Consider the following 27,343-nt stretch of genomic DNA (forward strand, 5'->3'; position numbering starts at 1 on the left):
TTGTTTCTCCATCAGATGACTTTATCAGTCATTTTTTAGACTACTATGAATTTTACTTGAATAAAAATATATTAGTCGTGCTACTCTTACTTGAGAACCATTTCTGCATACTCTTCCCACCGCTGGTAAGGACAATGTTTAAAGGATGAATTTGCAGTTTTTTCACCACAATGTTTAATGGCATAATGGTCATAAAGCAGTATAGAGTACAGAGTATATGTCAGACTCGTGTGATTAACCACAAAAATAATTTATCTTCATAATAATCAAATTGCATATCTTAACCCTGGAGTGTTTAGTTCCTCTTCTTTTGGCTTTTCGCTCTGGGGTCGCCACAGCAGATCACCTTCCTCTCGCTCATCATGTCCTTTGCTTTTCCAGCTGAAGATCCTGCTTCAACATTCTGTTTCCAATGTACCCAGTATTTATTTATTTTTTTTACAGAACATGTCCAAACTATCTCCACATAGCCCTGACCTCCAGGACTAACAGCATGAGAAACAACGTTGAACCCATTAGGTAAAATGGAGGTTAATTTTGCTTTGCACTGTCCGTACCTGATGACAACATTATAACGTGATCCAATTCTGTATTGAGTGAATACAGGTTTTCATTATTCAGACTATTGTTGCTGTAAGGTGTTTGAAATCTCAAAGGTCTCTGCATGGCCCTGCTTGGACAACATTTTAATTTCCCGTTGGGATAGATAACATTCTTCTGAACTGAACTTAAAAAAAAAAAAAAAAAAATTTAATTTCCCGTTGGGATAGATAACATTCTTCTGAACTGAACTTAAAAAAAAAAGGAGACACTAACTAAAGTGGTCAACAAAAACAATGATTAAAATAACTGAATATTAGAAATTGAAACAAATGAAAGAATAAAATAAGAATTAGAAAATACAGACAAGGTCAAAAACCAAAGAGGTAGGTAGGAGATCCATCATTCCTGAGTTTATCTTCGCTAAGAATTTAAAGAAAACGACATAACGCGGCATAAACTAGCAGGAACAGGGGAGCCTGTTAAAAGGATTTATTAAATAAGGACAGTCCAGTTTATTAATAAGCGTTTATTGGTTTTTAAAAGGAAGCATGGGATGAGTTTGATAATAAAGCAAAACACAAAGAGTAACAGGAGAAGCTGACAAGGCTGAATCAATCAATCACACCGGATTTAGAAAAATAGGTTTCTTTGTGCTGCTGTGATTCAACGTGGTGGTGTCAGGCCGTCTGGCTTTATTTGAGCAGCTTTGCGGTTGCCATGGAGGTCATAGAGGTCATGGTTGTAGTGATGGTGGGCACAGTAATGTCTTTGAATATGGGCTGTGTGGTACCAGAGTAGGACACTTTGTTCTCACTGAGGGTCCCGATGATCATCTGCCTCATTTCTCTGCTGGCGTCCCCGCGGACGGCCAGCAGTGCTTGGATGTGATCCTCCCTGCAGACACAAAATAGTTCCATTCAGATGGTTCTCACCAAATTGTAGTTTTCTGTTTTAAACAGCAGTATCTATACGCTACATGTACAGTGCAGCTCTAAACATTGCAGACAGGAAACAGGAAGAATATACATGTGCTGTGCCCACCTGATATCAGGGTATTTGGAGACCAGAGTGGTGACTTCCAGGAAGAGCAGAGTGGGGTCAGTCAGCTTGAAGACTTCAGCGATGGCAGTGATGGAGCCACAGAGCCGGTCTGTGTCCTCACCCTGCAGGTAGAGAGCCTGTTTAATGCTTCCAGCAGAGAACCCTCCTCAGCCACGGTTAGTGTGTGAACAGCCTGGTAATAATCTGCTTTATAGAAAACGTGTTTCTGGACACACACACACACACACACCCAATCATTAATCAAAAGTAATCTTAAAATTGCATTGAGGTTTACAAAAACCCAAGGCTCACTCACTGCATGTGAAACAATAATGGGAGAAAGGAGGGTCATTTTCATATCAGGACATGAAAATGGAAAGCTATCGTGAAATCCAAGGTGGAACATTGCAAACTTCACAAGTCATCTCGTTGGAGGCAATATGGAGGACTGGAGGTTATATATTTTAGACCAGTCCTTCAATAATAATGCTTATGGAAAAGAAGTGTCCAGTGTTTAAGGAGCGTGTTTTCAAACCGACGTTCCAGAGCAGCTGTCAGGAAAGCCATTACCTATTCTATTATAATAGATAGATATAGTAGTACTCTATCATTACTCAGTATGTTTTTATTTATTTATTTTTATTTTTCACTGTTGTGAATTTTTTTTTATTTTACTTTATTGTATTTTACATTTCAAATGCTGTAAACTTTCTCAGGGAAGGAACATTTTAACTGTTGTTTCACTTATGCACACGACCACTTTGTTTCTGGACAGGCCACCAGTCTGTCGCAGGGCAACACAGAGACAGACAGGACAAATATTCAGGCACGCACGACGCAATAAGGAGAATTTAGAGAGACCAATCAACCTGACAGTCATGTTTTTTGGTCTGGGGTCTTTCTACATCCAGAAAGACCCCAAACCTTTTTGCTGCAAGACAACAGTGCACGTTAGGTTTAATGTGTCCAAGGAAATACAAAATAGATGAATTCGGCTTACATAAAGCAGTCTGAAATCAACTACCAAATGGAAATAATACTTGAACACACAAACTGTGTGTGGTTCAACATTAGTTTTAGAAGATGTTAAGAAGTGCAATCTTAAAAAAACAAAACAAAAAACAAGGGGGAAACAAACATTATGTACAAAACTAAGAATCTTGTTTTAATATAAAAGGAAATCTTCCTTTTAAAAAATGCTCAACACCAAAATGTATGTCAAATAAAATCCCTGCAAACAGTAAAATCTTGTGCATGTTTCCTAATGACCTGGAACTTTGTCCTAAGCTTCCAGTTAACCGGTTCATTCAGTCTGTGTTGAGATGAGAGGTGAGCTGACACAGACTGAGCTCCAAGTACGGGAGCTGCAGAGGCCAAAGCAGAGGCCTGACGCTTCTGCATACTCTTACCTCATCACAGATGGATAAGAAATTCAGTTCAGTCCAGACTATATACCAGTCTTTGTTTTTATGGCAGTTGACAAACAACTATAGAAACCATCATCACATTTTCAGACATGTTTGCCTTCACCTTTACAACTTAAGCATCCGTGATGGTATTTATGTCATGAAATTAGCATATCACAAAGTTTATCGTCTCCGGCAAGTTTTTGTACCAGTATTATTGTGAATGATACGATATGTCCCAGACTTATATGTAAACTTGGCTTCTTTGAGAATCAAATAAAACTGAAAAAAGTCATTATAAGAAAATGGTTTGAGCAAAAAACAACCACAATAAAGATTGAAATAATCCATGATATCTCCAAAAGAGCGAGAATCACTTTCTACATCAGAATGCAATAGTATGTATGTTTGGAAAGATGGAAAGGAAAGACTGAGGACAGAAAACATAAGAGCAGATTGGGTCGAAAAGAATTGCACTTTAATTCAAAGTGCTCTTACTTGAGGCACACTCCAGTGTTCATTTGTCTTTTTCTTTAATTTTTGCCCACCTGTTGTTTCTCTCAGTTTTGCATATGTATATAAGAACATTCTTAAAGTAAAGAATTAAAACAAATCCTGGAGCAGTGAACTCACCGCTGCCAGTTTCTTGAAGAGGAACTTAAACTGTTCAGCTTCTTTGATCATCCTCTCTGCTCCCTCCTTCCTCTCATCAGCATTTTTAAAGGTGATTCGTTTCTGCATCACTGCTTTCAGGTACTCCACCACCACCCTGCGCAGGGCCTCGTTGGTCATGTCCTACACACAGCACATCCAGCAGGTCAGGGGTCAAAGTACTCACAGAGCTTCTTAACAGGGACCTTACATGGTTGGGTCATAACTGACTCATCCAATGCAAACATTTCATTTAGCACTACAGAAGACTTTCCGTGTGCAGCCTCGCCGTACCTGATTGAAAGGTTTCTTGACCTTGTTGAAGTCATTGAAGTAGTCCTCCACTGTCACACAGATGGTATCCACAGCATGAGAACCTGCCAGCCACTTCCGGGTCAACAGCTCATTCAGGTGACTCTGGTTAACGCAAAACCGTAATCAAAGAAGTCAGATAAAATGGAAGCATTGGGATGGGAGCAGAACAAAGAAGTCAGAGGGTGTTCCACAGCAGCAGTTGTGTGAGGGAAAGGGATAGTTGGGTGAGGTGACAAAGAAACAGAGTTGTTTCTCTGTATGAAGCTTCATTAGATCCCCCACCTCTTAATGAATAGCTTAGTTGTACAGTCAGACTGGTTCAGTTTGATGCCAGTAAGTCTTACTTCAAGGTCTAAGAAGACTTCATCCAGCAGAAACTGACAGCCTTCCTTCACAACCTCACCAAGGGTCCTCTCGATTGCAGCGTCACTATCGAAGGGATCCACAGATTGAGAGTACTTCCTCTTCAGACTGTTGATGGACTCCCTGAGGAACCCAGATGAAAACAATCACTGACCCTAAAAGTGACAAGTACTCATAACCATCATAAGCTAGATCATCTCTAAACTGTGCCGATGCAGCTAATGTCTGAAAGATCCAGCATACATACAATACCTCAAGCAATACCTCCAGAAAACTTTTAGAATATTCCAAGCAAGGGTGCAAATTGGCACCCACCACTGGCCAAATGCCAGTTAAAGTGTGAAGTGGTGTGTGAACTTGAGCACACACCACTTGACAACTTGAGAACCACTGGTGGGTTGGCAATTAGAACAGGAGAAAAAAAAATAGCATTCAGTTTGAACCCCTGTCCAGGGAAGTAGTGGCCGTCTAGCATACAGGTCAATGGACATTTATGGGGTGGCTTGAGGCTGTCATAATTTAACAAAAAAAGTCTAGTAAAAATAATAATTTATATAGATCACAAAGACCCATTGCTTGATTTTATTGACGACATTGGACGTGGCTAATGAAATCCCTCAGTCCTTCTTGGCCCACCCCCTCCCTCTAAGAAGTTATAAGTTGCATCATTTCAGCTAACCAGAGTTGGAGAGAACTGAGCAGATACATGGTGGAGTCAGAAAAACTGCAACAACAAAAGCTGACATGAAAATGTGTGAAATTAACATGTATACCACACAAACTTCGACTGCTGGAGCAGATTCAGGAGCAGAGAAGGAGGGGGAATTAGCAATTCAGAGAAATTCATCATCATCAGACAATGACGAGAGAAACCAGCAACAGATTGAGGGGGTGGTCAGATTAGCTGTTAACTGCCCCGTAAGGAGGTGTCCAAAGAGTGAGAGTAAGTACAGGTGGGGGAAACCTACATGTAAAGTAGCAGGCAGTCAGAAAAACACAGGTATAACACAGGAATGATGATGGCCTGTGTAATCAACAATGATCATGTTTTTGGTGTTTATGATAATCAGCCAAAAAAGGGAAAAAAAATAGAACCGTTAGAAAACAGCTTTAAAAATGTTAAAACAACATTTTCACTGAATACTGTCTGGGGAAGTTGTAGTCAATGTGGAAATGCTCAACATAGGAATGCAAGACTTATTTTTAAGATTAATCAAAGCTCTTAGTCAAGAACTTTGATTAAGAGCTCTTGATTTTACAAGGATGTATGGTCTTACTATTGGCATAATTATGTTCTTATATAGACACTATATTATATAAAACAGTGAAAAGACATCTATTTCTTTGACTTTCACTTCAAGATGGAAACTGTGACTAACTGTACATGTGATCTAACTGGTGGAGTTTGTGATCAAGGATATATTACACACAAAATAGGAAAACAGTCTCTGGTGAAACGCTTGACTGGCTGGTAAGAAAATGTTCTCCACCAGCCACAGCAGCTGGTGGAGAAAAAAATATTAATTTCCACCTCTGACTGTGAACCCCCCCCGAAAAAACAACAAAAAAACCACCAAGTGACCATGTCTGGATTTGTCTTTGCTTGGAATCAATCATGGTAATCTACAATAAGACTCAAAACACAGGACTGCCAACAGGAAGAGGCTTGAACTGCTGGACTAACTTTACATAATGTCAGAGTAACTAAGAGTTTGATGTTTAAACTGAAGTCTTACTTGAATGTCTGACAGTTGTTGACGATGGCAATCATATACTGTATGTAACACTGAGGCAGCTGTCTGTCTCGCAGGTGTTCCTCTTTATAGGCTACCACCTCCTCCCGATACCTGCAAGGAACGCACATTAGCTCAATATAAATACTGCAGAAATATTTTGATATGAGGTTCAATTACGGTGTTTGAGTATTTGAAGGGAATACCTCATAAGGAAAGAATTCATCTGTTTCAGACAGAGTTTCAGAACCTGCTCCTTGAAGTCCCCATCTATCTGGGCAGCAACTTGCAGATTCTGCTCAAACATCTGGTGAAGATTTAAAGAAAGACATATAACCACCAAAAATGTGACTGCTTTACTTTCTCTAAATGCCCTTTGTGTGTGTGTGTGTGTGTGTGTGTGTGTGTATGGATGGTTGCTTGTCCTGTGTTTGTTTCTATGTTGCCCTGTGGTGGACTGGCGACTAGTCCAGGTGTACCCTGCCAAATGACTGCTGGAGACAGAAACCTCTAAACAGCTGCCCTGCCATGTTGGCCCCAATTATCTAACCCTTATCACGCTGAGGTACCATGCCAGAAGGCTGGGCCATGTTATATCATCCTCAATAATACCAGTAAAAAAAAATATAGATAAAAACTTGTCTGGGAAAATAAACTTTATTTTGATATCCCGATTTTATGGTGGAACTATGTCACCCCATCATCCATGCAGTGATATTCAAGTTATAAAGGTGAAGGCAGACATGGCTGAAGTGCCATAAGAACAAGGGATAAGGTGGTCAACTGGTTAATAGTCTGGAGTGGACTGAATTTCTCAGAATTTTACCTGCGATAAGGTAAGAATATGGACCCCTTGCACCGTGACATCACACGTGCAAGATCCCACCCCCATCGCCCTGCTGGAGAGCAAAAACGTAGGCAGTCGCCTCTGTAGTTTTTTGGCCACTGCAGCTCCCATACTTGCCATTACCTTGTAACAAAGAGCCCAGCTCTGCGTCGGCTCGCCTCTCCTCTCAACACAAGAAAAAAAAAAAGACCTGGAAGCGCAAAGACGTGAGGCTACTCAGAAACATTGAGAACAAGCTAGTTCTCCACAGCTAGTCAAGTCTGCTAAAACATTTGAATAACTCAATGGAAGCTGGAATTGAAGGCGCTCATTGCTCTGTGTCCCAAACTAGCTATTGCTTTAGAAAAACTATGAAACAGAAGCTCATTGCTGTTAAAGCAATGAAAACGAATCCGTGGCAAGGATGGAAGAATGAGTATGAAAGCTAAAAATCAAAGCACTGACAGTCATTACTTCATGTCTGTGGCAGATGGACAAAATGAAAATGAACAAAGCTGCTGATCATTAGGAAGTGTGCACTAGCTTTTGTATGGAGGGTTTTTATGTGACATAAAATTGGTCGTCGAGCAGTTTTAAAAGTAAAATAAACAAGATTCTTAGTTTTGCACATACTGTTTATGCTCTTTAAAAAAAAAAAAAAAACATCAGGGGGAAACACTTTTAACATCCTGTAAAACTAATGTTCTGTTGATCCACAACTGTGTAATTGGTGTATTTAAATATTTCCATTTGGTAGCTGATTTCAGACTGTTTTTTTTTTAGCCAAATTAGTTTACATTTCTATATTTTTGTTGATGCATTAAGAACATATTGTAATATTTAGTATTTATATAAACATTTTAAAAAGTGTTTATATACAAACACTTTTTGTATATAGTGTTTGCATCACTATATACATTTTTAAAAGTCACTACTTTAAAAAGTGACTTTTAAAAAGTCACTTTTTAAAGTAGTGACTTTAAAAGGAAAGCAGAAAATGTGGAATATCGTCTGTGATATCATTTTTTTTCCAATAAGACCCACCTGTACCATGACAGACGTTGGAAGTGAGGAACGGGAGTACACAACAGAGTGACTCCGATTGCCTCCAGAGTATTTTTTGCCATTACTTGGCTTCTACTTGTGTTCAAGTCAAGTTAGTTTGTCTGTGGAAATAGCACACCTGGTCAGAGCTCATAAACAGTTGTGTTTACGAATCTTGGAAGTAGCTGGCTTAGAAGCAGAACATCCCTTATCCCTCCTAATGTTTTCCTTGATTTGATCAAATTACTGAATTTGTTTGAATTCATGTTGCCTAAATTATACCAATATATCATTAAGTGTTTCCCCTTGCACAGGAGAAGGCTTGAAAGTGTACAAAAGTCTAGATGCTAACCAGTTATTTTGTACACGGTAGGCTACATGATGCAAAATTTGATTACATCTTACTAATCTTCTTATCTTGTACAAAGTGTTCGCTGCAAACACAGAGTCCTTATAACTGACTTTTCTCATGAAAAGGTTTATGATAAAATTATATTTGGTTTGCAGCCGCCCACACAGCAGCCTATGACCATTTATGCAGAGAATTCAACAAAANTGATCCACAACTGTGTAATTGGTGTATTTAAATATTTCCATTTGGTAGCTGATTTCAGACTGTTTTTTTTTTAGCCAAATTAGTTTACATTTCTATATTTTTGTTGATGCATTAAGAACATATTGTAATATTTAGTATTTATATAAACACTTTAAAAAGTGTTTATATACAAACACTTTTTGTATATAGTGTTTGCATCACTATATACATTTTTAAAAGTCACTACTTTAAAAAGTGACTTTTAAAAAGTCACTTTTTAAAGTAGTGACTTTAAAAGGAAAGCAGAAAATGTGGAATATCGTCTGTGATATCATTTTTTTTCCAATAAGACCCACCTGTACCATGACAGACTTTGGAAGTGAGGAATGGGAGTACTCAACAGAGTGACCCTGATTGCCTCCAGAGTATTTTTTGCCATTACTTGGCTTCTACTTGTGTTCAAGTCAAGTTAGTTTGTCTGTGGAAATAGCACACCTGGTCAGAGCTCATAAGCAGTTGTGTTTACGAATCTTGGAAGTAGCTGGCTTAGAAGCAGAACATCCCTTATCCCTCCTAATGTTTTCCTTGATTTGATCAAATTACTGAATTTGTTTGAATTCATGTTGCCTAAATTATACCAATATATCATTAAGTGTTTCCCCTTGCACAGGAGAAGGCTTGAAAGTGTACAAAAGTCTAGATGCTAACCAGTTATTTTGTACACGGTAGGCTACATGATGCAATATTTGATTACATCTTACTAATCTTCTTATCTTGTACAAAGTGTTCGCTGCAAACACAGAGTCCTTATAACTGACTTTTCTCATGAAAAGGTTTATGATAAAATTATATTTGGTTTGCAGCCGCCCACACAGCAGCCTATGACCATTTATGCAGAGAATTCAACAAAAAGCTGTCTGTGTTTTGACCATGTTTACAGGAGACAATGCGTGTATATGTTGTTTTGACATTGTAGTGACTATTTGTCCCAAAACTTAAATTCAAAAATCAAAAAACTCAAAAGTGATCAAAACAAAAAGTGAACCCAACTCAAATAGTCACCTGATGCACCGTGGATTCTGGTTTACGCAGCCCAAAAGGATCAAAAGGTCGAAATGCAGTTTTTTGGTTGTTTTATTTCACAGTTCAGGTTTCAGGTTTCACAGAATTCTGCTTCTGCTCTGATTCCTGTACCTGTTCTCTGACTGACGACTGGTAACTGAAGTGACTGAAGTGACTGATGAGACTGGTTCCATAGACTGAAGACTGAAGACTGGTAAAAACCTTGTGACCACCCACGAGCATAATAAGCTACCTAAGACCCACCTATTTATACAGTGAAATACCCACAACCCAACTGAAATTAACTAATTAAGTGAATTACTAACCAAAAAACTTATTCTAAATAATGAATTAAACAAAAATTCTAATGATAAATCAACTAGAAAATAAACAATAAATAAGAATAAACTAAACAATTTAAATTCTAAGATATAACTGAAAATGGAGAAATAGCTCCCACAGACATTATGGCAGAGTGGGTCATGTTTTGAAGAACGGGAGGTCACGTGCAAAGAGTCAATACAATAAGACCTTTTGAAATAGGTGATAAAAATATTGACTTTTTCTCATAATTTTTCTTAAATGTACTTCATACAACCTCATCCACTAACATCAGCAACAGGGCAGTCAGTTGAAGAGCAGCTTCTTAGAACTATGTTCTCTAGATGTTTTCCCAAATTGGAGCAACATTTAGAATCTATACAGAAAAATTCATTCGCTATGGACAACAAAATAAATCCACTGTAAATGAAATCAGGAACAGTATCAGAAGTTCTCCTCCAATGCCATGACAAACTATGTGTCACCTGAAAGACGATGGCAGGCAGCGTGGTCTGGTAGAATCCATCTTGGTCTGCCTCAGGCTCCGTTTCTTTCAACCAGTCTTTCTTATCCGTTTCCAGGGCCTTTCGCAGCCAACCTGTTATATTAGACTGGAGAGGCACCCATAATCAAAGAAATTTAGAAACACTTTATAAAATAAAAAACAACTAGTGTAACAACCACTGCTTATTTTAGAGGTGTGGGATATAAAGAGGCAGCAGCAGGGGTCAACACTGTCAGTCAGAGCTTTAAATTCACTTATCATGGTATTATGATGTCTTGTTTTGTTGTTTTAAGGATGGATTTGAACAGGTTTTTTTCCCCATGAGGTAAAGATTTCTCTACAATGAACTTCAAAAGATTTTAACTTAATTTTTAAGTTTAATTTTTAGGCAACAATGCACACACTTAAATTGATATAATTGTAAAAAAAAATGGGCTAAAATATGTACACTAAAGTTTCATATTGGTGAAAGGTCCAACAGCAGCTCACAGTGTTTTTGTAGGTTAAGTTGACAGGAAAAGTAAAAACATTACTGGGTAATTATGCTACTGGAAGATATTGCTGACAATACTTAAAACCCACAACTATAGAATCTTAAAAATAAACGAGAAAAATACAATTAAAATAAATATAAATTATTTGCACTGCTTTTAAATCCAAATTAAGTCAGCAGTTAGTGAATCTAACAGCACAGTGTAAAGTTGATCACATTTAGAACCGGCCCATGCCATAAATGAACTCAGCAGCTGCTCAAGGCCTCCCAGGCCTTCAGGCCCCCCAAAATGCTAACATTTTAACATAGAATTTTAACATTTATTTATTGAGAATATCACTGCTGTTAAAACTGATTTAATGGTTTCAGCATAGATAAATTAAAAGATTTAAAATGTTTAACATTTAAATGTAAAATTTTAAGGAGACTGCAAGTTTACTTTGTAAAAGTTCAAATAACAATCTTCATAGTTAATTTTGTTAACATAGCAACAATCTGATGCTAAGAGTTTAATCTTTGAATTTTCAGCTCTGTTCATAAATACATTTTAGTAAACTACAATTATCACTAATTGCTTTTTAGGTTGGTCAATTAATCTAGGCCCCTCTCCCAGATTTCACTAAATCCAAGTTGAAATGCTGTGAGAGGTGCTGATGTTCTTGGCAGCAAGAGGGACCTCTCATACAACCTTGGACCGCCATTGCGGTCCAAGGTTGTCCATTTTTTAAGGACAAATGGACCGCAGTCCATTTGTCCATCTAGACTTTTTTTCTATTTGAAAAGCTCAGTTTTTTGGCTCCAAATGATTAGTTTGCCTGTGAACTGGAATTGCGAACCCAGCAGAATATCTGTTTGTGTGACAGGTGTGTGTGTGATGCTTACAGTAAACGTCTTCACATATTTGCTAAGCAGGTCATCCACCACTTCCTGTGGCAGCAGCGGTTCAAGCTGATTGATGTCAAACTCTGAACACAGATCTGGATGCCCCATCATTTCCACACTGCATAGCAAGAAGATATCCATAGTGTAAAATGATAAATACACATAAGTAAACAAAATAATACATGTGCATGTGTGTAACTTATAAGTTGCTACAACAAAGCAGGGACTAGAAATGATAAGCAGAATATGGATTTGTGTCGCAAGTTTAAATGGGTCTGATTTTTTTTCTATAATTTTTTTATTAGGAGCAAGTGTTACAGTCTCTTCTGTGTACAATTCAACTTCCACCTCACAGATTGAGTGTCAGACTAACATTTGCTAATCCAGGTACCCCTAGCCACTCTCTTTCTTTTTTTTTTTTTTTTCTTTACAATAAAAGAACAAATGTAACACACGAGTGGGGGCTTGATCCCTTTCTTCTTGTGTATGGAGGAAACACAACCCAGTGTGTAAGTTTGCCAGAATCAAAACAGGGATACATTATATAACATAACGGTAATTTCATGTGACAGACATTTAATCCACGGGGATTACTGGTTTTACATAGTTTGTCCATTTTGACCAGATCCTGAAAAATGATTCCTTTCAACCATTAACAGAATAACTTCTCTAGAATGTAAATGTCCAGTACAATTTTGAACCAGTCAACTGTAGGTGCTTTAGGCTTTAACCATTTCCTAGTGATTGTCTTTTTGCTTGCTGCCAGTATTAAACAGTTTTTAATCTTTCAGAGAGCAGTTATCAAATGGAATGTCTCCTAAGTACAGGGCTTCACATTTACAGGGGATTCTCTCAGTAAAGGTGTTTATAAGTGATCACATAACTACTCCCACAATAGTTTAATCACTGGACAACCCCAGAAAATATGACAATGATTTGCCCCAATTGTTCCACAGAGTCTCCAACAGGTGTCTCCACTGCCCTGTTGTTTTTCTGAGTTGGGGTTACAAAATATCAAACAGTGTTTTCCCAACAGAATTATCTCCATGTATTGGCCATACTGTGTAATTTGTCGAACCTTTGCCAGTCTTCAGATGAGATGATTTTATTTTCACCCACCTGTTTCTTATGTAGTCTGTATCACCATACTTATGGAGATGTTTGAAGAATGTGGTTCACTATCAGGTTTCAAGATGAAAATTACCAATACAATAGGTTAGTGTTCGGTTTTAACACTAACCTGCAGGACAATCTTTGGACCAAGTGGAATTGTAGCAGAATAAATAAAATATTTAGAGGTCACACCATCCAATTTTTTTCAATTCCAATTTTGTTCAGGATTTCTGATGCCAACTATGGACCCCTAATCTCAAACCTAAAATCAGATATACGGAGGTGTAATTTGATCCCTTTTTCAAATTTATATTACCGAATAGAGTCAGTCAGGATGAACATTCTTCCGTGCTTGCTATCCATTTCAGTGTTTATCTATTCAGATTCCAGAAAGATTATTTGTATAATGGGGCATATTATTATTGCAGTATATTTGGCAAGGGGAAAAAGGCTGGAAGGAGGTACAGAATGTTGCAGTTAAAGAAGGAGAAAGGTGGGCTGGGTCTTCCCAATTTACAGGACCATTACTTTGCAGATCATTTAAGACCAGTGATCTGTCTTTGTTCTCCATCAAATGATGCAGAATGAAAAGATATAGAAGGCACAACAGTGGAAGGAATACCTCAGTGATAACGGATAAAGATTTACAAGAGGGATTGATGATACCACATGAGTAAATGCTATACACAGTGCAGGACTCTTGGAGAATGATAGTTAGAATTTATAAATTAGATAAGATGAAAATACTCAGTGTGCCATTGATTCAGCATTTAAACCAAATAAGAATGATGGAATATTTAAAGGATGGATTCCCAAAGGATTAACCGTTTAGTTTTCCAAAAGAGGACATTTCAGAGTTTTGAGAAATGTGTCTAATGTGTTGGAAAAGGACGACTTCTTCAGATATTTGCAGGTTGGGGCCTATTTTAATCAAAATACACAAGAAAAATAGGAAACAGCCATAACAAGATTTTTATTTTTAATGTTTTTTTGTCTTTGTTGAAATCAAGTTCATGCATGAAACTTGTTTCTATACTATATTCTGGCATCTAAACAAGGGTAGAGTTTGAGCTGGGTTTGTTATAGTTAACAGTAAATTGTCTGCAAAGAATCACATCTTTTGTTCCTCATAGGCCATTTGAACTCCTGTTATGTCTGGCCTCTGCCTTATCCACTGACTTAACAGCTCTATGAACAGAGCAAAGAGGAGTAGCGAAACACAGCATCCCAACCCTGTACCTCTTTCCAAAGTAAAAGGATCAGATAGATCTCAAGTTATTTTTTCTCCTAGCAGATTATTTATTGTACAATGCTGCAATTACATCAATTATAGTCTGGTGGAACCCAAATTTGGACATCACTTTATAAAGAAAGGATCATCTGACCAAGTCAAAAGCCTTCTCCACATCTAAACTCAGTACAAAGGTCTATTTTTTGTTGTACTACGTGATTTAATATGGAAGGTTTTTCTGATGTCCTTTGTGGTCCTTATGGATCATCACTGGCAAGATATTGTCCAGTCTCTGAGAAATTATAGCAATAAATAATTTCTTATCAATACTTGACACACTTGATGTAGTTTCCACAATTCAACTCATCTTTTCCCTTTTTAGGAATTAGTAAAATAATTGCATCTCTCCATGAAGATTATTTTCTTTTCTAGCACATAGTTAAAAACTCAAACAGATGCCACCTGATCTTGCATTTCTGGGTACCACTCAGAGAAATGCATCTGTTCTCTGGGATTTCCCTCCTTTCTCAACTTTCTAATAACTGATGTTAGTTGTGCTTCAGTTATGCATATTAATTATTCGTTTAAATCATCTGTAATGTAGGGAAGAGTGAGCTGGGAAAGAAATGTGTGTATCCACTGTCCATTACTCAACTTGGTTGTGAATATGAAGTTTTAAATTTGTTTTTAAAGCATTTGTGAATATTTTCTGAGCTTGTTTCAACCCTATTTGTAATATTTTTGTATTTTGTGAATAGTTCTATTATCTTGTTGTTTTTGTAGTTTAAATGCTAGGGCCTGTCTCATAGTATTTCTGTTTAGTAGTTTCTTTTGTATTTCTTGCATGTTTTTTCAACTTTTTTTTACCAACTCAATTTTAGTTCTAGTTGCCTCCTGGAGGGTTTTGGAATGCTCTTTAGTTTTTGTAGTTCCTCTTCCAACAGATTTTTGTTTTTGTTTAATTTTCTTTTCGTCTGAGGAAATGGCTATTATTTTCCCTCCGATTACCCCTTCAGAGCATCCCAGACTATTACCTGACCCACCTCTTCACTATTGTTCACATCCAAGCATCTTTTGATTTCAATTATGAAATTCTTCTTAAAAACTGTACTATTTAACAAGTTTGTATTTAGCCTCCAGAGAGTGGGTCTACTTTTCTTAGTCAGGTGTAGAGAGACAAAGATTGGACTGTGGTCTGAGATTGGGCTCGGTCCGATCTCCCAACTTTAACGATCTATGGATACGTTTTTTAAACATTAAGAAATAATCTATTTGTGAGCATATATTGTAGGAAGAGTAGTGCGTGTAGTCACGACTGGCTGGGTTTGTATACCTCCGTACATCCACGATTCCCAGTTCATCCATCGTATTTCTAATTCTTTTCCTGGTATTTCTGAGTTTGACTTTCCATTTGATTAATCCAAATTTGGGTTTAGTCCAACATTAAAATCCTCACCACAGGACACTAATTTCCTTGTCATCCTAAATTAAGAGATCATGATAAAAAAAAGAAGTAAATTAGAAAATGACAGCAACTGGAGGGGAGAATATAAAGACAAACAATGAGATTTTAAAATCTCTTAGCGGATAAAGAAACACTGAATGTTTTGTTGATGTATTGTTGAGAGTGCATTACAGTTCGCTAATCAAAAGCAGGAAATGGGGCTAGCAGGCTATTAGTATTTCAGTTGCAAAAGAAACATTCAGATGGGCACAGTCAAAAAGATTATGAATCCTTTTACAAAGAAAATACTGTCTCCTCATAAAGACACAGCAGAAGGTTTCTCAACCTACTACAATACACTTTACGACTCAGAGGAGGAAAAGAACAAAATAGACTATTAAGAATATTGGTAATTAGATTACCAACATTTACTGAAAAAGATGCCAAGGCAAAGAGAGATTCAATCACAAAAAAGGAAATTGAGGAGGTCATAAAAATTTAATGAACCAAAAAGTACCAGAAGAAGTAGATGGGTTCAATGGTGAATTTTCAAAGATGAGATCATGCCCCTCTTACAAAGAGTATTTAATTATCGCAAACGCGAATTATAAGCGAACGGCGGGAAGACACTGAGGAGTATTTATACAGGCGAGCGGATAGACTGAACACGGTGGGCAGCTGAGTAGTTGATGCTTATTGTGCAAATGTAGCTTTACGGACGAACCACACTTTAAATTTCATATCATCCTGGCCTGAACAAACGGGTGGCGGAGCGCATCGTGGCGCTACATGGCTGGTAGATGAGTTTCTGAGTGTGACGAACGAAGGTGCCGTAAATATCTCGTATTGCTCCCCCCATTCTTACGTTCGTACCCTGGTCTATCGGTCCTCTTACCGGACTTAAGTTCATCTGTCCCCTGGTCTCTTTCCTCCCCTCCACCCCCATCTTACATTCGTTTGCTCGCCTGTCCCCCACCACCCCAAGCCCCCAACTCCAGGCAACATTTCCCCTATTCTCAAACCCAAAGCTTGACAGATATGGGTCAAGGTGAGAGTTCATCTATTAAACTGACTGAAGATGAATACATAAACTAAAAGCTGGAGCACAGACATTTTTATGAGCGTATTTGTGAGCCTGCCTCTTTATTATTAATTTGAATATAATTTCAGATTTTTGTATACATTTTCTTCAGGTTAACTTAGAAAGTGAACCGTTATTGTTACAGGTTAATTTTCTAAACTACAAAAAAAGCAATTGTTAGGGACGCTCAAATATGAAAAGTTGGACCGATATTGATATCTGATAGCAACACTGGTGTTATGCCAGATTTACCAACATTTTATTTTATAAATTTTTTATCCGATTACTCGATTAATCATAAGACTAATCGATAGATTACTCGATTACTAAAATATTCGTTTGCAACAGCCCTATTTTGGACAAATATCAGGCCATAAAGTAAATAACCAAAGTCAGAGGATTTGATGTTGGTTGTCAAATGGTCAACAGACGAACGTAATGCAATATTACCAAGCTTAATGGGAATAATTCTGCAATAACCAATTAAAAGAGGTCACTTTTAATTGGTCCCAGAGAAGATTCAGATATTTGTGTGTGATGATTATACCACAAACCCCGAAACTATTTAACAAAAACTATGGTAGATTAATTACACAAAATCAGACTTGACTAGATGGGAGATTCTTCCTCTGTCCCTCCTGGGCAGAACAGAAACAGTGAGAATGAATTTACTCCTACAATTAATGTAAGCCACTCCCTATTTGGATACCGGCTTCCATTTTTAAAACTTTGGATAAAATTATTATTAATTTTATTTGGCAAGAGACGAAACCAAGTTGAACTTTTTTGCAACATTGCCATTTGAACTTTATCTTTACTGAGTTTAGATAAAACTCTCCATCTCTTAATCGGTTATTTATGTCATTTATACAAAGAAAGAAATCACCTTTATTTGAATTCTCTCCATTTAGGTAATATTCTTTGCCATTTCACAAATAACGCCGGAAAGCCTGCCCCCACTCACTAAACCTAATAGAATATGAACAGGCGAAACAAAAGCAAACATGCAAACAGGAACAATGAAAAAGATGGTTCTCTTTCAGTACCCTAAAACCATGGTTTACTCTCTGCACTGAAGTTGGCTAGTGGGTAGCCATGGTGCAGATTTATTTGTTTTTCATGCCAGACAAATCCCTTGTGTTTCCAAGCTTTGCAAAGTAATGACTTTATACAGCATTTGAAACTCAAAACCTCACTACAACTGAACACGGTGTTCCCTCTAAGGGCTGTGGTCCCAGTGTCTGATGAGCTCGTTCAATCTGCATGTCCGTCCCGTTGCCTATCAGACTGAGTGGCTCTTTCAATAAAGTCTCCACAAATGTAACCATCGATTCAGAGCCCTTTTCAGCCCCCTCTGACGTTCTCTCTCCTGGATTGGCTCTCTGGGTCTACCAGCTCCTCCAGCTTCATGTGTAATTTTAGTAGCTCTGCTACCTCCTCCATCTTCTCCAGCCGCCACTCTACTTTCTTTAATTCTTGCGTTCACTTTTCTTATTTCCTCTTTGAGAGTTGAAAGTTGATCTTTGTTTTCCTGGCAGAACCCTATCAGCTAATATTTCCAGGCTAGCCATTCTGTCCTTAGTTCCTACTAGCTTAATGCTATGATAAGTTAGATGTACTTTTTCTGTCTATATCTTTTTGTCCTCTTTTCTCTATTGTTATATTGTTGTTTGGGCTTCATTACAGTCTTGCACCATTTAACTGCTTTTTGTAATGCAATATTACCAAGCTTAATGGGAATAATTCTGCAATAATTTATCCAGTTCTCGAGAGCCTCTTTACCAACCTGCCATCTTTACAGTGTCCGACCAGAACCTCAAAAGGGTTTGATTTATTTTAAACATGTATTGTGAGTGTTTTTAACCAAACGTGTTGAGTAACAAACTAACCTCTTATATGTGTTGAGAACCCAAGTCAGCAGTGACACAATTTCATTAGCTTCCAGATCCTCCAAGGCCAGCTCCTTCACACGAGTGGACACAGCATTGTGATAGAGGCTGAAAAATCTAGACCATAAAAACATCCAGAAATTGAACAATATATTACCATTCAGAGTTATTTCACAAGTTGTTTTTGTTTAGATTTTCTGACTTAGAGCTTTAAAAAATCCCGTTGCTTCTAAATTAAAAGACTATATTGTGCATAGTGTTACAAAGAAGTGATCATTCTAAATGCATCACCTGTTGAAGGTGTTGTAGTGTGGGGGGAAGCACTGCACCATGAGATTTTTAACAACAATAAGGTCGTCCAGAACGTATTTCCTGGTTATTTCCAGCAGACGAACGAGCCACATTTTATCAGCCTCTCTGGTCACTGCCTGGGTGCCCTCGATGCGTGTGCTCACAGTACCCTCCAACACCTGATGAGGAGGAGAAGGTCAGATTGAGCAATAAAGGATGGCGTATGCAAGGAAGAAAAAAAGGTGGAATAGCAAGACTAAGACTCATTCGATTTCCACCATTCAAAGTTTCACAAACTCAAAGATTTTGACTTTGTATCTGAGTTAATGTGTTTGTAGTTGTAGAAGTTTATATTCTAAGCCCAAACTACACCAGGTTTCTTGCATGCTCTGATCCTCAACCCCATTGAGACTGTGCAATCCTCATATTTTTGACTAATCAGTACAGGACTAGGGTCATACATTGACAAAACTGTGTCATCGGCTTACATATGGTAGGGGATCTCAACAACGGGAATAAAGGAGATGTTAAAGTGGCCCAAGAATGGACCCTTGTGGATCTCCACAGTTGATTTTGTTTGTCCAGATTTATAATTATGGAATGTCCAAAAGTAATCCATGTCTGCCATAAAACACTGCATTCCTGTGAGGGACTTAGAAGTATTTGGACCTAAAGATGTTCTCTGAGCCTACAGTTTCAGTAATATTCTTAACCTGAAGGCTGGGTGCTTAAGTCCATTTAAGCTCCTCTGACCTGAAACATCTTGTCCTTCCAGTGTTTGGGTCGCCCAGGTGGAATGAAGCCAGTCTGTTTCTTCCGGTCAACCATCCGCCGGTCAAGCTTCTCCTCTCGCTCAATAATACGGACCACAGACACCAACATGGTAGGGTCGCGACGAACGGTTACCATGGACCTCTGCAGTACCATCCACAACTGCTTAGCAAGCTCATCTGATAGTCTTTGTACCTTGGAGAAAAATTGGAAAACATTTATAGAGTTAACACTTTGTTTTTTATATCTGGGAATGTTAAAACCAGCAGAACACCCAAAATAGTTCTATCAACAATGATGCAACAATAAAAAAATTTTCTTCACATAGAGAAAACAACAAAACCATTTGAACTGCTTAAGGGTTTTACCTAATAAAATCACACAAATCTCTAAATATTTCAAAGGAAATGACCACAATAAGAATTGACCACACTTATACTGCCTCCCAAAGAACAAAAACAACCTATCCACAAAGTTTGATTAGTATATTTGATTAATGGACAGAATTATAAACAAGATAACTGAAAAATGACAAAGCCAAAATTGTTATCCCTCCTGAGATTTAATGGTAATGTGGTCTCTCCGACACCTGACAACAGCCTCTCTCTGTAGTAGTTCTTCACTTGGATGGCACATGTCTCTTGCGGTGTATGAGCCAATTCTTCCATGGCAAATCATTCCATCTCATCTAGGTTGCATGGTCTTTAAGCATTGTTGTGTCTCCAGTAATGATGGACTGAACAACAAGGCATGTAGATACTGGTTTAAAAACAATTAATCCCAGAATGCACTGCATTAACCTACTGATAGTTTTAGGAGGAAGAGGAGTTTTACTGCATGAATGTGTGACATGTTAACTAAAACCCATCTGCTGAAGGTCAGGTTCTTTTCACATGGCTGCTGTATTGAAGAACACATGCTTTTTGGACCCATCAAGCAGACTGACCAAATGCATTCTGTGCTTAATGCAGAAAGTTATTGCGTGCCTGCCTCAACATGCTCTACCTGCATCCAATTGAGTTCAGTTCAGATAGACACTGGAGGATCATTCAGGAACTCTCCCTGTACCCACAGACTGTACAGCTGCTGTCTTTGGGTTTCTGTTCCGTTACATTTCCAAGATATTTCAGATTTTACAGAGTCTCAAATCCCTTTTTCATCTTTATTTTAACATCTAAAATATTTACAACAAAGAAGAACAACAGAAAAAACACTAAGGAAAAAAACATTAAGATCTCAGCTCTGTTGCTATCACAACTTGATACCAAAGATGTGAATCATTTCATGTGCATCCTTGACTTCATGACATCTCAGTGAGTATTGATCCTTCCTTACTATAAAGATTTCTGGAGGTTTGTATTGCTTTTGTGAGTGAAGCAGGATGCTTACTAAAGCTAGCAACATCTTATAATTGCACTCAGCTACACTTACGTCTTCAAAGTAGATAAAGATGAGGTTCATGTCACTGGTGTTCTTGCTGTCCATACGATACTGCTCATACATAAGGTCATCACGAGAGCACTCCAGCTCCATCAGCTTCCTGTGAGCCTGCAGCAGCTCCCCCTGCTCAGTCAGCTGCTGGGTCTCCACCACTATCTCTGGAACTGAACCCAGAACAACAGAACAGCATACAGAACATTAAACAGATCCAAAACACTCATATTTTAGATATAATATGACAAAACCTACCAGAGAAAATGTTTTTCAGGTTTTCCACGGCAGCAGCTAGCTGACTGTGCTGAACAACGGCATCCTTCACATCTTTTAGGTTCTCAATAGTGTTGATGCTCTGCCTCCAGTCTTTGCTCACATTAGCCAGAGAGCTCTGGATATCTTTGACATCCAGCAGGGCAGTATGCAGCTGGGTCAATCCTGTGCGAACACCATCCAGCTGAGACTGTATTGCTGCCTGTACACCACCACAGAAAACAGAACTAGTTATTGGAAGTGTTGAAGGGTGAGTCTAACCTGCCAAAACACGGCAGACTAAACCAAAAAACACAAAACCACTTCAGTAGCGCTCAAGGATTTGGTGAGAAGTTCCTGTTTTTCTCACAGCTTCCATCTGCTAGTGTTTAAGCTTAAGTAAACCTGTAAAGGAGGGGAGTATACTTAACAGAGACTCAGCAAGATCACTACCGTTAACATGTATATGAATACTGACAATACAATTACTTATCAGGCTCAACAAAATGAGGAATAGCATTGTTTTCCTTTTTTGTTGAGAAATAAACATCTGCCTCCAAACACAATAGGTTCTCCTAATGCTAATTCAGCCCTGATTTCAGACATATTTATTTTGCCTCCATTTCAGTCAGAATTTTGCAAGAGCTGCAGTCTTGTTACTGCTGTTTTGAAGGTTCTAAATGCCATAACTGAAGCTTTAATAAAAACAATGCTGACTTTCCTTTTCCACTAATTTTTCAAAGGCATTTGTTGTTTGTCACAACCTTTTATACAAATACTCCAAGTAAAGGTTGTGGGTGGCAACAGGTGGTTTGTTCTATGACTTTGTATTTTTGTTTTTATGTTGTAAAACACTTTGAAATGCCTTGTTGCTTAAATATGCTATAAAAATAAAATTTTAATTGTATTTTGTTTTTTAGCACATTCCGACTCCATTCTTTGAAAACTATACAGTGTTCATTTCTTGCAAAGACATTGACAAAATAATATCTGATAATGTCTTAAAACTTAGACATAAGAAAAGTTAGCTTGATCAAATTCAAAAAGTTGTCAAATATATCATTTTAAGATCTTCACATCATCACACTGAACATTTGACAAAAAACATCTCCACCCCCTGGTGTGTTCCTAATTTCTTAGTAATAAAAGTTTCCAAAGTAGTAATAACATTTCCAAATATAAGAATTAACAACAGATTTAGTTTCCAAACTAGCACAGGTATATTTTAGATACTTAAAGAAAAAACAAAATTGATAGAACTTATTATTTACAAAAATTTAACATAAATTTACACATAATGTTAATCAAATGTCTGTCAGCTGTTGTTTTTTCTCAACAAGCAGTTGAGTCGTTCGGGTGAGTACGGGTGCATAATGTTATTGAAAAGTTGCTGAAATAAATGGACTTTTCAATAATATCCTAATTTAATTAATGGGTCTGTGCACTGAATGAAAAAATCTAAAAAAGAAAAACAGAGTTGTTGTTTCTTGTTTACTTTAAAATAACTAAGAAGTAAGGCGTAGTATTACAGTCCTGCTTACCATTTATTGACACCCATGAAGTTTAAGTACGTATTATGGAATATTTACTTAAGGAAATTCATCAAGTTCATCAAGTATTGCATCATCCCTCGTCACCTCAGGTTCCCGCTCGTACTCCTTAACCATCAGCCTTCTTACTAACACCCTACTATTGCCCTTATCTACCTCAACTGTACCATGCCTGTTATTGTTAGCCCATAAAATCTCACGTCAGCATCCTACTTCCTTAGTTAATTATCCTTCTCCTTCCCTTTTCACCGTCTCTTGGCCTTGGCCCCGGCACTCACTTTTAGAGGGAAGACATCTCAAATCAACATCGCAAAATGCACATCCAAGCTTATCACAATTCCCAGCACAATGCCTTCTGCTGGGGTCTGAGCACCAAAGAACTTTAATTAATTTATGTCAACAAAACTTTTTAGTCGCCGTTTTTCTCTGTGTGAATCTCAGGCTGAAATGAAGCCTAGGCGTAAATTCAAAGTGGAAGACTCTTCAGCCTCAACTGTGTCATCCAATCACCATGTCACGTTCATCCGCCGCAGCCTATCGGCATTGGACCATACCCTCTCATAGCCAGTCATTGTTCAGGAATCTGTTTATAAGGACCTTCATCAACGGCACCATCTGCTTTCCAGCCATACTCTACACATCTCCACCCCTTCACCACCTCTATGCTCCCGGCTCCTTCAGGCCTCCATCTTTTTTCCGACCTCCACCACCAGTGTAAGAGGGAAAATGTCTCAAATAATCATCGCAAAATGTTCATCCAAGCTTATCGCAATTCACAGCACAATGTCTTCTGCCGGGTTCCGAGCAACAAAGAACCTCAATTCATTTATATGTCAATAAAACCTTTTAATCGCTGTTTTTCTCTGTGTAAATCTCAGGTTGAAATGAAGCCTAGGCATAAATTCAAAGCGGAAGACTCTTCACCCTCACCTGCGTCATCCAATCGCCATGACATTTTACTGCAGACAGCTTTTGCTTGATACAAAACAGCAAATTATAACACTTAAAAAGATAAACATTATGAGGAAAACAGACAAATGTAATGTTTACCATGTCAATGGTATTGGCACCCTTTGCTGCAAATCAGCATGGAAACCCAATTCGGCTCACGTACTGCAAATCACAAATAAGGATTTGCAACAGGGGCACCTGTGATGAACTGCCTTCAGGTTGGTGTGAATGGTGGAAAAAACACCACATCAAACATCTAAAGACCTGAAGACCAACCTGGAGCAATCTGGTGTAATTGTTTCAGCAAGTACCACACGCCGCACACTAAAGAAAGCAGAGTTTTATGGGCAGAGGCCAATAAGACCCCATTGCTGAAAACATAAAAAAGAATGATTGATCTTCACGAAAGAGAACCTGGACAAACCTCAAGCCTTCTGGGACAATGTTTGATGGACAGATGAAACAAACATGGAGCTTTTTGGTCATGCACACAAACAGTATGTTTACAGATGGCACAATGAAGCCTTTGAGGAGAAGAACACCATACCAACAGTCAAGCATGGTGGAAGATCCATAATGCTGTGGAACCGGTTTGCTGGAGGTCTTGACCGTATCACAGGCATCATGAAATCAGAAGATTATCAAGCAATTCTAGACAAAATGTCATCCGCAGTGTAAGGAAACTTGATTTGAGGCAAAATAAAGACCCAAAGCACACAGGAATGATTGAAAGGGAAAAAATGGACTGCTTTAAAATGGCTAGCAATGAATCCTGATCTCAATCTAACTGAAACTCTTTGGGTGAAGCTGAAATCTGCCATTGGAAAAATGAACCCTGTAAATGTTCAAGAGCATGAGCAAATTGCAAAGGAGATGTGGGAGAAAACACCACCAGAGAAGAGCAAGAAGCTTATAGATGGAGATAAGAAACATTTGGAGGGTGTCATCGCTGCCAAAAAGTGTGCAACCAAATATTGAGGGGTGTCAATCTTAGTCCACATGCTGATTTTCTATTTTGTCCTCTGGAATTAATATATCTGCGTTGAAATAACTTTGTGAAAATACTGTGGACCTCCAATTGAAAGATCTTGCTGATATAAATTTTGAACATTTCCATTTATTTCTGAAGATATTCACTCAGTTATGCAAAACATGAAAAGGTGCCAACAATGGTGAGCAGGACTGTCTGTATTGTACTGACTGTAGCCATTTTCATGGAATATAGTGCAATTCTATAGCACAAACTTTGGAATGGGCCTCTGTCTCTTTAAGAAACTCCTGGTCTTTCCACTACTCTCAGCATGTCATCACAAGGTTTCTTCATTACAGAATTCATAGGAGTGTTGGGCTGAGAAGTACTTTGTATGATGAGCTCAGCAGATGCACAGTTCCATCAGGTGTCTGCTAATTGCTGCTGATGCTAGTCTGAAGGAACTGAGTGGGGGAAAACACAGGAGAGGGCTGATCTGTGAGGTGAAAGCTAAGCTGGAGACTGCAGCTCTCAGGAGAAGCTGTGTGGAAAAGGCAGCGCTTGGTGAGAGCAAGTGTTCAGGCACCGTGGAATGGTTGAGATGGGAGATTCTCAAGTAAGTAAAGTTTATCCATAAAATGCTTTTCACAGACATGAAATCACAAAGCACTGTACAATAAAAATCAATTTGAAACCGTACAAAACATAAAACCAACATAATAAACACAATAAAATCAAGAGTTAAATACCTGGGAAAATAGAAATGTTTTTAGTTGCTTTTTAAAAACCTCCACAGAGTCAGAAAAACGGAGCTGCAAGGGCCAGCTGTTCCATAGCCTTGGGGCCACCAACTGGCCCGGTCCCCTTTAGTTTTTAACAGTGTTGGTGAAACAACCAGGAGATTCAGACTTGAGAACAAAGACCACGAGCAGCAGAATACTTAGTTACAAACTGAAAGATAATCAGGAGAGGCCATGTAATGCTCTGTATGTCAGCACACGTACTTTAAAACTAATTCTAAAATCAACTGGGAGCCAGAGCAGTGAATATAGAACAGGAAAGATACGACAGAATTTACTGGATTTGGTGAGAAATCTGGCTGCTGCATTCTGTATTGACTGCAGTCGTGAAATTGAGGATTTATCCAGGCTGTTAAAAAAGTCCTTACAGTAGTCCAGACGAGATGACATGAAAGCATGAATGATTTCCTCCAAGTCAACTCTGGAGATCATTCGTCTAATCTTGAAAATTAATTGAAAGAAACAAATCAAACATGCAAGACAAAATCAAAGCAACACTACAGGTATATTTTTGAAACCAGAGCTCTCCATCCATTTTCTATACAGCCTTGTCCCATAGTGGGGTCAGGAGGGTTGCTGGTGCCTATCTACAGCTAACGTTCCAGGCGAGAGGTGGGGTCATCCGTCATCCTGGACAGGTCGCCAGTCTGTCACAGGGTAACACAGAGACAGACAGGACACACACCAGGGACAATTTAGAGAGGCTAATTTACCTGACAGTCAGGTCTTTGGAGTGTGAAACAGAAAGGAACCCGGAGAGAACTCACCAGGTTCATGCAAACTCCATGCAGAAAGACCCCGGGCTGGGAATCGAACCCAGAACCTTCTTGTTGCAAGGTAACAGTTCTACCAACTGCACCACTGTGCCTAATATTTTCTTTCTATCTGGCTGAAATCAGGACTGCAGGTCAGAAAAGTTTTTTTGGTAACAAGAAGCTCTCTACAAACTGTCTCTGAGCTAATCTTATATATGTCAGTTTTGGCTCCATGTCCCTCAGAATCCACTGATGATGTTAGAAAGGGCCGGCTTGAGTACTTGACTCGATATATGGAGTACTAGAATAGACTGTTCACACATTTCCAGTTCAGTTACAGTGCTGCTGGTTTGATTTGGTGAAGTACCTTAAGTCTGGCCTCCACAGAAGCCTTCTTCCGGGCTTCTCTCCTTCGGTACTGCTCCACTTTATCCAGTTGATCGGACCTCTGCAGCATGCCGGCCACACGCTGCACTGCAGTCGCTACAGCCTCCCTGCTGGTCTCCTCCATGACGAATAGCTGGACCTACGGATGGAGCGGGGGGGGGGGGTTGAAATCCCAATTTGGGAATTTTGTCTCTTCCCAGGGGATCGTTAACAGTTCAATCTACTGGTGGAAAAGTTTCTTAATCATTGTAGCTACTTCCACTGAGAACAGTCAGAAGACTCGGTCTATCTGGGGACTCTGGATCTGATCAGCTGACCACAGTTTTAATGGCGTCAGCAGGTCATCGCTACCAACACCAGCAGAACATTATACTGGCATGTAAGCGAAAGTGACGTAGGTTCCCATAGAAAAATAAACAGCACAACTTGACTTTGTCAGAAAAACGTAACAAATCAACAAGAAAGGCCATCTGAAGCTGCCATAGCATCGCTAAGCTAATTGGAGACACGAAGCTCTTGGTGTTTCTAAGCACTTCTCTACAGGAACCAGGAAACATTCTTACCTCAACAAGTTACAGAAGAAAATTGGTCTTTGTCTCTACAAACAAAACAACGTTTCACATATAAACTGTCTTTGTTGTATTATTGCCCCCTCTTCCTCCTCTGCCAGCTTGTAAACTTCTTCTTGTATTTATTGGCGGTTG

The 27,343-nt window shown here is 38.6% G+C and overlaps 1 protein-coding gene across 1 annotated transcript; it reads right to left on the bottom strand.

Annotated features, from left to right (window-relative positions):
• Positions 1 to 1,018: 1,018 nt before the first annotated feature.
• exoc3 (exocyst complex component 3) lies at positions 1,019 to 27,343 on the bottom strand. Its single transcript, XM_007542312.2, has 16 exons — positions 27,203 to 27,343; positions 26,620 to 26,778; positions 21,230 to 21,449; positions 20,972 to 21,144; positions 19,523 to 19,735; positions 18,770 to 18,948; positions 18,479 to 18,595; positions 11,721 to 11,838; positions 10,326 to 10,451; positions 6,259 to 6,359; positions 6,056 to 6,166; positions 4,301 to 4,442; positions 3,936 to 4,058; positions 3,624 to 3,785; positions 1,585 to 1,706; positions 1,019 to 1,437 (listed from the first exon to the last, which is right to left on the bottom strand). The coding sequence occupies exons 2-16, from the start codon at positions 26,761 to 26,763 to the stop codon at positions 1,236 to 1,238; spliced, it is 2,253 nt and encodes a 750-aa protein (XP_007542374.1). The 5' UTR covers positions 26,764 to 26,778; positions 27,203 to 27,343; the 3' UTR covers positions 1,019 to 1,235.

The sequence above is a fragment of the Poecilia formosa genome, unplaced genomic scaffold (assembly GCF_000485575.1).
Source record: "Poecilia formosa unplaced genomic scaffold, Poecilia_formosa-5.1.2 Scaffold678, whole genome shotgun sequence".
NCBI lineage: Eukaryota > Metazoa > Chordata > Actinopteri > Cyprinodontiformes > Poeciliidae > Poecilia > Poecilia formosa.